Source organism: Sparus aurata, chromosome 17 (genome assembly GCF_900880675.1).
Source record: "Sparus aurata chromosome 17, fSpaAur1.1, whole genome shotgun sequence".
NCBI lineage: Eukaryota > Metazoa > Chordata > Actinopteri > Spariformes > Sparidae > Sparus > Sparus aurata.
In genome coordinates this window covers 17573645-17584561 of record NC_044203.1, presented here as the reverse complement: position 1 = coordinate 17584561, position 10917 = coordinate 17573645, and the positions used below count along the sequence as shown (strand labels likewise).

Sequence of the window (10917 nt, the reverse complement as noted above, 5' to 3'; positions counted from 1 at the left end):
AAATATGAGCTCATTCATGCGAGCTTGCGCCCTCCCAGAACTTCCATTCCCCATGCTGGCTTACTTTCATTTTTAACAATTTATAGCGGGTCGGCTCAGGTGCGAAATGTAATTTGTGCTACTGTAGGAAAACAGGTCGGATACAGTTTTAAGTATAGCGTGTACGGGTGGGTTTTCAAAATAAGACCTGCGCAGGACTCTGCTGTGTGATACCGACGTAAATGGTCAAACAAATTAGTTGTGTTACCTCTCGTTGTGGCAACAGATGCAAGGCACTGTTGACACAGAACACGTGTTTGGTCAATATCATCCTTCTTGTAGCCGAAATAATTCCAGATAAGTGACGTTGCTTTTCTTTTTGGCACCAAGTCTTCGTTTTCACGATTTTCTCTTGTTAGTTGCTCATTTTTCAATGTTGTTACCAGCGACTCACTCCATGTGTAGGGGCTGGTCTGTTTCGGCACACTGACTAAAAATAATGTGATTGGTGGATCGCTGTGCATGCAGAGTCTGCATGCACAGTGTGTGTCAGGTACCCTTGAAATTAGATGAGTTCATTTGCGTCCTACAACGCAGGCTCTGCGATGTGACTATTGCACACACGTACATCGCGATGGCGATGCTCAAACGATATATTGTGCAGTCCTAGTTCAAGGATATTGCTAATCTAGCCACCAGTTGCTATCTTTTATTGTCAATCAGCATACTGACTGCAGACCTTTTCAATCGGAGGCACGGGGGACAAATATGGTCATTTATCAACCTCATTATGAGTGCATTCAGTTGTTAGGTCTGTTGCCAAGCACAACAATACATCCCAGGCTGTATCAGCAGTGGGAGTTCTTTACAATCCAACTGACAACCTACTCATAAGATTGAAAATGTTCACTTTTAATTTTACTTTTTCAATTGTGAAAACTTATATATATAGTGGAGAAAAAAACTAAAAGGTGCATTGGTTTAGGACATTTGAATTCCAAGCTTAACAGGTCAAAAATAGGGAATGTAAAAGTCTTGCACCCTCGCACTTCACTTTTTTTTTCAATCTGGCCCGTTTAAAAGAGGAGCTGAATAGGCCTGACATGATGAATGCATCAAGTGGCAGCGACCACAATGCTGAAACCAATGCAGTAATTACGGTCTAGTTCCTCTGACAGCAACTAAAGAGCTTGAGTAACACTATATCAGATTGACCAGAAAAACTCTCAAAATTAAGAGATGGATGAAAGTTTGACCTGTATATTAGCAACATTTGTTCAAATCTTTGGAGGTAAGAAACCAAAAAATGCTGAAGTACTAAAAGGTCCAGGGTTAAATGAAATACGGGTATTCAGTCACAGTAACATTTCCTCATCAGAGACTTTTATTTTTGTTTAGAATATAAATGGATTTTTGCAGCATTTCTTTTAAGTGGGCGAGCCTTTCATTATTGAACCGTCATCTACGCGCTTGAGCTCCTTGTAGGTATAAATGGGGTTTTGTCGTTCCAAGATTCTTTTGTTATTCTTTGGTAAACACCATCTGTCTGTGCCAACCCCATTCAATACAGTTTTAAAGCTAAAAGTGCCCACCTGTTGTTCACTTCAGGTTTATTTTTATGACACATTTTGCAAAGCCCTTTTCAGTAGTTCAGCAAATCCAGTCCTCGTCAGATTTTAGAATTGTAACACACCCACACTCACAGAATACACAGCATGTTTATTAATGTAATTGCTGAGTGTAATCATGTGGAATTACCAATCAAGGAGCACTTTAAGCTGCTATAAACTAGGAAAGAAATCCCCTTCTGCAGTACTGATTATGGCAGGCCTCCCACATCCCTATTTCATCAAAATCCTACAGATCGATTGTGTAGTTTATATTTCTGCGTGTTGTCGAGACTGTTTGAAAGAGAGCTCCACAATGGTTGTGTTTGTAGAATTACAAAGAGCTAATTATAATTTAGTTTCCATACACGGAGGGAAACATCGTGAGTTAGTGCTTTTATTCTGCAGCGTAACACCCTGATGTTTCCAGCAGTGTGCTCAGGCTGAACTCCCTTTTTTTTTCCTTTTTTTTTAACACAGATGCATTGTAAGCAGTAGCGAGGGGGACACAGTGAATACTGATAAGAATCAATTCACAAGAGGTTATCAATGCAACAGCAATTTCTGCTATCACTATTTCTTTGACAGCGATATAGAAAGTAGATTATGTCAAATTGAACAGTAATTATGAGCAAGAAGCGGCTTTTGAAAATGAATATTAATTTCTGCAACTAGTCTGAATCATTTGATGTTCACAAAGCAGAACAGGGAAAGTACATCATCCTTTTTGAGTCGCAGTAAAACCTATAAACATCACACAAGTCCCCTGGGCATACACACTGTACCAAGCTTTTTTCTGAGGTGTAAAAGAGCCCCCCCAAAAAAGCTGGCTTTGTGCAAAAAAGAAACACAAGTCTGGCCAAAACTTTACTGCAGAAGCAAGTTAGATCAGTTGACACAATAGCAACTGTCTCCTGGGTTCTTCACAAATACTATTTGTCCTACACTGCAGTGAAATGGAACAAGAAGAACTATGAATATTTATTTTGCCATTGATGCTTGTATTATTCAACTTTTTTATTTTAACTCAGGACCAAACTAAGGAGATCTATCATCTTCCCCCACGATACAGGCTCATAAAAACATTCTGTCATATCCATCAATCTGGCTCACAACTTTAATATTTAAGATACACCGATGACTTGTAAATTATCCAACACAGAGGAGGTGCAGCTCTCATCAAAATTTTACCCACACGCCCAAGCTCACCTCACAGCCTCACACAGAAAGTTAAAATAAATAAAAACTTGAATCTTCTTAATAGAGGTTACGCAGAAAGCAACCACAGTTTGTTTGGTGGTATTTCAGCATGCATACAGAATTCTGAATTCGATTAGCCTCACCAAAGTTTCTTCGACTACAGGTCAGTCTGTAAACCTGTTGCAGCAGTGATACATTTTCATGAGCCTGACTCCTATGAGAGAAGGCAGGAGGATGAATTTCTTATTTCTCAAACAGAAAAGTTTAATTACGTCTGGATTATAATATAGCCAGTATTGGGAGTGTTAATAGTGTGACACCAGGCTGACTCTCGTCCCAAAGTCACATCCAATGCTTGTTTGCTTCACAGTGCGATATTCTGTAACTTTTAGATGGTGATTCTTCTTATTCCAGATGTGTTACTGCTCAGTTTGAAAAGATTCAAAGTGGAAAGTGTGTGATACCGTAAGAGTTGAATGCTGGGAGGAACTAAAGCCTCCTCCAGAGTCTCATTAGTGGGTTCGCCTGGGCACGCGTTTACTGTGTGACACCGGAGTGACTCTCGCAGTGAGCCCTCTGGTGTCACACACTGGCTCAGCTTTTCAGAGTAACAGAGGAAGAACACTTGGTTTTTGTATAGTTATTTGGAAAGATCCCTGCGAGAATTTAACTGAGCTTGATGCTTTAGTTGTTTTTAGGGAGCACTTAGGATGTAACTCCTGAATAAATTCTAACGATTCACAGAAAACAAACCAAGTTTTTCAACCTACACATTTTTTATGTTAAATGAACGCTTTAATTGTAATTGAATAATTATCGAAAAAATAACAGGTCACAAAAATGTATGCTGATTAATTACACTGATGCCCATTGACCTGTTATGTCACAGAATCACCATCAACTAAAGCTTTATAAACAGGATGGAGAAAAAAAGATGGAACTGTTAAGAGGAGTGCAAGTTCTGCATTCATTTTTGTGCCGTTGTAGTATTTCAAGCCTGAAATGTCACCTCAACGCAGAGCACTCGCATGTAGCTGCTCCGTGGTCAGACCAAGCACAGCCCCTGATGCTACCGTGAGCAACCATGTTGTTGGTTGGTTGGTTTGTCAGCAGGATTACACAAACACTACTGTTCTGATTTCCACATAGATTGGATAGAGGACAGTCTCGGCCCAGAGTAGACCCCATTTTTGAAAATTTCTCAGTGAATAATTCATGGATCAAAAAATCAGGTGTATTCTGGTGGCTGGTGTCTATGATTCAATGAGCCCTAACTGAATTCAATAACTAGGATATTGTGTTATCAGATGTGTGGTTCTGCAATTGTGTATGCATTTTCTTTTTTGCTTTTAATTCATCACTTGTACCTTACACGTGTCAAAGTTAGAACAGTTTAAGCAGAGTGCCCATGTTGAAAGGGCATCAGGCTCCGTGTGACCACAAAGTAACTTCAGACATCCAAGCTAAAATGAAAGGATCAGCTGAACCTCAGGTTAAGCTGTTTTCCAGAAATTCAGCTTCCAAAATATGTATTAATGGCACCAAATTAGTTCAATTTGAATGATCCATAAATACTGAGCTACAACAAAGCCATCATCATGCTATTAAATGTCATGTTATTATATGTCATACATTAACAAAAACAGACCCACAGAGTTCTTATTCAGTGGGTATGATTGTGTTCTCTTCAAACCGCAGCATGATGGAGATGACATTAAATGAGATGGTTTTAAACACCTCGAGGCGACTAAAATACAGATTGTGAAAAAGCCAAAAGTCAGCAAGATTGCACCTGTGTTCAGTTCACTCTGTCTAAAAGTAAACCAAACATAAAGGCTTGATTGGAGGCAGTTGCTGGCAGACTATAGACAGAGGTTGAACAGCTACCAGTGGGCATGACAGATGCTACAGCTACTGAGTTTGGTTTCCATCTGTATGTTAATTGTATTTGAAAATAACATTGCTACTGGCGGTTTAGTCTGCAGACTTACAGGAAATTCCTCAGGTCATTTAGTACAGGCTTGAGTGAAACAAATTTAAATCTAAATTTATGAAAGTGTGCCTAACATTTTATTCAGTGAGTGTCCTTATGCTTCTTTCAGGGTCTGCCAGGTAATGTTGGACCACTGGGGCGACAAGGACCTCCTGGACCAGTTGTAAGTCTTGTTTCTTCTAATTCCCAGCACCATTTTGTCCCTGATATGGGAACTAACTGAACCCTCTGCTCCCTGTCATCTTTCTTCTCCATCTCTGTCATCCATTCAGGGAACCCCTGGGGCACCAGGAGCTCCAGGACCTGGCGGGTCAGCAGGGTCGCAAGGAGATCAAGGACTTCCCGTGAGTGAAAATGTTAAAAGTAGTCTACAGTGGTCGACACAGAAACCTAAGAGCATCCAAGAAACTTTTCTGATGCTCTGTATCGTTGTTCGGAGTAAGGACTTACAAAAATTAAAAGACAAAAAAGAAAGTTATCGACGGTGAGGACAAACTCGGATTGGAATTGGTGTCGCTCTTCCTCTTTGAATGCATGTTTGGTTTGCCCTGTTCCTGCAAACTAGTCACACACATTATGCCTCTACTGAGGGATGTTTGACATGATTTAACCACAATTATGATGAAACAAGGATGACATGAGCTCTCCACTACTTCCTCCTCCTACTCCATCTCTGAATTCTCCCCTTTAGATGTTATTCTCACGTCATGCCTCTCTAAATCAACAGGAGAGCAACACTATCAGAGCTGCATGCATAAGTTAGACTTGTTCACGTATAAATAAAATGGTAGTTTGGTTCCAACGCTCACAGGCTTTTTGTCCTGATCCACTCTGTGATCCCTCTCCTGCTAACTGGAAACAGCCTGTTAGTATTGGCCACCCTCCTCATAATAACAGATGTATTAGTGCTAAGTTAGTTTTGCTAATAGGAGCGATGTTTTTAGAATATTCCAAAGACAATCCTCCTACACTTATCTCATGAGGTGAAATTTTAAAGAATAACAGTGTGATGATAAATTTGAGAGTTAAACAGACTGCCAGGCACTGCAGAAGAAGAAAGATGTGTAAGTGACACAACACAAACACGGAAAAAGATGCGGAGGAGAATATGTTGGGTTCCAAACTTTGTGTAATGCTAACAGGAACAGATGATACTGTGATGTCGGTGACAGCTAATCTAGTCTAGGGTCAGCTCTGCAGGCCAGCAGCAAAGTTTGGCTCAGGGAGGAAGAGCTATAAATCACTTACTGACACTCTCTCCCTCTCTTTCTCTCTCTCTCTCTCTCTTACACACACACACACATATGTATAGAGAAAAACAATGAGATATCACATCTGTCTCCTTTTGCTCGCACTGAAGAACCACCCCATATGTATGTAACACATGCACAGACACAAAACAGAACATCTGATTTAACTTTCCTGAGCCGTTATCTGTTTTGTTGTTTTTCTAAACATCTTAAACTTTTAGTTTCAAACTTTAGCTCAACAACAAATTGCTGATTCAGTCCCTGTTCTGCCCCCTGCAACCCTTAGCCAGGCTCCTGCTGCAAGAGAATATTTTTCTTCTTAAACAAGTGTTTTTTTTTATCTGCAATAGCAGTCATTTAAATCTGCAGGGAACTTAAGCATTTTGCTCCACCACGTAACAAACGACCTCAAGACGTGGAAGTCTGTCTCACCAGTTTTGTTGAGGTGGACACAAAATCTAACGAACATCTGCAGTGAGAAATGTGTTGAAGGACGCAAGATTCATACCATTTAAGGGTGTAAAGATGCAGAGTAGCTGCATTTTTTACAATATTTTGAGCTCATGTCCTCGCGTTTAATGTAAAACACAAAACTGTTCTGTTTTTTAAGAATGATGTGATTCATCTGGAAGTGTTATACTTTATCCATCAAGATCAATATTCATAAAACGGTATAATAAGGAACAGAATGAAAGATATTTGTAGCTTATTGTCAGGTGCTTGCAAAGTACACGTCTGTATCTCTGGTCAGTTAGTCCAAGTTGTCAGTTTCAAGTAGGCGCAAAGTGACAAATGTTGCTTGTTTACCTGCTCCATCAACCGTTTCACATACCTCTGTGTGTCTGTCAATGAGTCTGAGTGTGTGTCTGACCTAAACAAAACACTGTTTCTGAATCTTGTTTCCAGTGACTCACCCACCTGAGGGTTTTTTAATTTATCTTGCTTAACTTGGGAGCAACACGCCTTGTGTTTGCCAGTTACGAAAGAGAAAAAGCAACATTCTTCTTTTTACTGTTTTATTAGTCCACATCGTAGAGGAACTGAACGTACTTCCCTCTGTGATTGAACTGTAAAACATTTTGAGTGAAAAAACATCGACGCTGTCCTTTGGAAACACTCTGCACATACAGGCCATTGTGGGAAGATAGTTTTGATAAAATAATAAAAGAAATCAGACTTTTATGATACATTATCCTGTCTTTTTAAAGCTTAGATACTTGTTTTGGCTCCCACACAGTTTTATTTGGTCTTCCCATGTCACCCTGATAAGATGGGAGACATTTATGTGCCCAGGATGACTCAGGAGATCCAGACAGACACACAGAGGAGGTCCAGAAGAGGACATTTATTGTGGAGATCTGCACTCCAGTTCAACAGCTATGTCGAATGTTGGCACAAGCTTTCTGTCATCTGCAATATTATGCATGTGATATGCCAGGCCTGCTCACACATACATTCTCTATCACCAACCAACTCTCACACAAACACACACCCAGCCAGTCAGTCGCTGGTCAAGGACATGCTCCCCCCAAGACAAACAAGCTTTTATTCAAAAGCTGTAACAGCATCAAACTGATATTTATCATATCAGCACACGGCTCTGCAGCCAGGAAATATTAGTCTTTTATTTGTCTCTGGATTACAATGCATTATACTGTGATATGCATTCACAGGCTTTATGTGCTTGGCAAGTTTTTGTGAGCATGTGTGTGCTGTGATCAGATTATTCATCTGTGTGCATTAAAGCGTTGGCAGGGGCAGAAAGGAAATCTCATCCAAGGCACAGAAATTGCTCCCTGTCTGTGGGCAACCAAGCTTTGGGACTTTTGCATGTGTTGCCTGTAGGACACAAAGAACCTGCACACACTGTCAAAAGTTAGTTATATCAGCTGTTAGATCATTGGAGCAAAAGTGTGTGTGTGTGTGTGTGTGTGTGTGTGTGTGTGTGTGTGTGTGTGTGTGAGTGTGTGTGCGTGTGGGTGTGTGCTTGTGTGTGTGTGTGTGTGTGTGCGTGTGTGTGTGTGTGTGCATGCGTGTGTGTTGAAGAGGCATAAAGGAAGAGAGAGAGAAGGAAAGCAATGATATTAAAGGAGAGATGAGCATGGTTATTTCTGAGCACACATCCCAGTCGAATGTTTATTCTCCTCCTGTGCTTTTTATGTTCCAGGGTCCTGCCGGTGCCAAAGGCGATAAGGGAGAAAGAGTAAGTCATTCCACTCGCTCACTTCAACCACTGTTTAGAGAATATGAGGTTTTACTTTGCCATCTTGCCGTGGAAATGTTGATATTTTGCTGAAATAAAACTCGTACTGTTACTCACTAATGCTTCACAACCTTGTTTTGAAGAAACTGAATTATTCTCCAGCACACATTTAATGTTTCACGTCAGTCTCTTGCACAAACAATCACTTTATTTCTCTCTTTGGCCCGCCCGACCTCATTTACAGCCAAATCAAATCAGTGTGCATGGTTCATATTTGCAGCAGAGCGGGGTCTGTTCTTTTGCTGACACAGTAGCCAGGCCATCACTTCACAGGGCTTGAGAGACATGCGACTCGCCAGCTTTAATCAAACCTGGAAAACCTGTTTCTGCTCCATTTATCAACTGTTAGGAACATCCGTAGCTGAAGTTAATTTCTGTTGGAAGAGTCGACATGAAAGTCTGTTTAAAAACGCACAACAGTGTTGTACGTTTTGTGGGTTATAGTCTGGTTAATGTGCATCTTCACCTCATTTCACAGTGTGCTTTATGGTAATGATTGAACAGGGGAAACATTTACGATAAAGCTGTTCTCCCTAATGTATATTTTTGCGATATACACAGTGATACATGTCAAATCGAATTATTGTATGATGATGATGATGGTGATGATGATGATTAGTAAAAAAAAGGAAACTGCCGGCTGTTAAATTCTTTGTAAACATCAGTTTAGCAGTGAGATCAGTTTTTATTTAAGACGCATATATGAGTTTACAATATTACTATGCATATTGTATATCATATATTAGAAGTGTGACTCCATAACAAGCAACCAGTAAAAGCCTAGTTCTTAATTAAACAACTCACCGTCAATGTATTAAAGGATCTTTATTTAGGAGGTGCATGGTGATTTAGACTTCAATTAAATTGGGACAAATTACATAATCTAAAATATAAGCAGCATTCTGACCTTTCTTCCCTAGAACTGGATCCCTCACATCCCATAATGCAGCTCTATATCAACAGTTATTCGACCTCCTTCCTCTTAAATGTACACTCCTCTCAAACCCCACACCTCAAGTTTGTAATGCCAGCTTTTGGTTAAACATTTTTTAGTCACGAGCCTGACCCGAGATAACCCTGACAACATCACTATGACGCTAACTTTAGAAAGCTCCTCCAGACCCACAGAGGACAGTAAAGTTTCCCTTTAATAAGGTTGAGACGTCAGCAGTTACAACTTTATTCAGTCAATAGCATGTCCACAACTTTTCAAGTTATGAACAGTTTCAACTCTAGTTTCGGGTCACTAGAAATTGAAATTGAATATCTAGTGAGGTGTCTACTGATTCTTAACCCTCTTATTTTTCACGTACAGTAGCATCATGCGCTCATATGTAGCGCTCCCTTTATAGATCTCCTCAGTCCAAACCATCACAGATGCCCATAGAGCGATTTTTACTCTTCTAATAAAGACACCTGTTCAACATTTTAATACATTTCCCACTACCGATTCCACCTATCAACTGCAATAAAAACAAAGGGTCGATTTTAAAATGTGTCGATCTTCTGTAAAATATCAGTTCAGTGGAAGCACCGTCAAAATCAACAAGGTTATGCCCAAATGTTTTAAAGAATAACAATCTGATTTCTATTTCTATATAATACAAATCCTCTCTACTTTGCTGTCATAAGTGTGCTATCTGTAATGGCCAATATAAATATAAGGAGGCTTCAGTGAGTCGAACAAAGGTGGAGTACACTCATTTAAACACCCACAAAACACCCGCCCACCAATTAATCAACCACTGGTCTGGGCTTTTATGCAGCTGTGGTTGCTCTAGTAGAAAAGTGGCGGGTCTAGTGGCGTCTACTGTGTGGTCGTGTAATATCAGACTGTTAAGAGCTCCGTGTTTTTTTGTTTTTTTCTTCAGGGTGATGTGCAAACCCAAGCTGCTGTGCGCGCCATCGCACGGCAAGTGTGTGAACAGCTCATCCAGAGTGAGTAATCAGTGACGTTTACACATTAACACCAGATTGTTAATTCTTCTTCTGGCTACACATCTCTGTTTTTTTTTTAAATCTCAATGAAGAATTAAAATCCAATTTAAAAAAAAAAAAAAAAAAAAAAAACATACTCAAAAAGAATTCTGAACTGAACTATCTCAAACCACGCTCCTCCTCCACCTTTTGCAGGCCACTTGTCTCGCTATAACTCCATCCTGAACCAGATCCCAGTGCAGTCATCGGCGTCAGTCCGAACAGTACCCGGACCTCCTGGAGAGCCAGGTAGGAGAGGACCCCCAGGACCTCCAGGAGAGCAAGGCCCATCCGGCAGGCCGGGCTTCCCAGGAACAACTGGCCAAAGCGGACGACCAGGAGAGAGAGGTGAGAGGGAGATGTTTGAGGATATGTAAAGAAGTACAGACAGAGTTATTTACAGCCTGGAATAAGTACTGTTTGCAATTTCAATACATATATCTCTTATCCTCTTAGTGATCTACAGACTGATTTAATCCCCGTCATCAGTCCTTTACTGTTTGGACTTTGTCTAGATGCTCTGAGTACATGCTTTTGTTTATATAAGCATCAGAAAGCGAGAGTGAACAAACATTTGAGATTTATTAGACTGCCTTGATGCAGCGAGCAGGTGATCGTCAAAACAGGAAAATGTGACAAAATGATGCA

At 40.3% G+C, this 10917-nt stretch overlaps 1 protein-coding gene across 2 annotated transcripts in view; it reads left to right on the top strand.

Annotated features, from left to right (window-relative positions):
* col14a1a (collagen, type XIV, alpha 1a) overlaps positions 1–10917 on the top strand; it is a 143733-nt gene that overhangs the window by 120163 nt on the left and 12653 nt on the right. For both annotated transcript variants that reach the window (XM_030393551.1, XM_030393552.1), the window contains exons 41-45: positions 4889–4942; positions 5052–5123; positions 8197–8232; positions 10164–10230; positions 10426–10617. In XM_030393551.1, coding sequence (XP_030249411.1) covers positions 4889–4942; positions 5052–5123; positions 8197–8232; positions 10164–10230; positions 10426–10617 — 421 coding nt within the window. The remainder of the gene's footprint in view (positions 1–4888; positions 4943–5051; positions 5124–8196; positions 8233–10163; positions 10231–10425; positions 10618–10917) is intronic.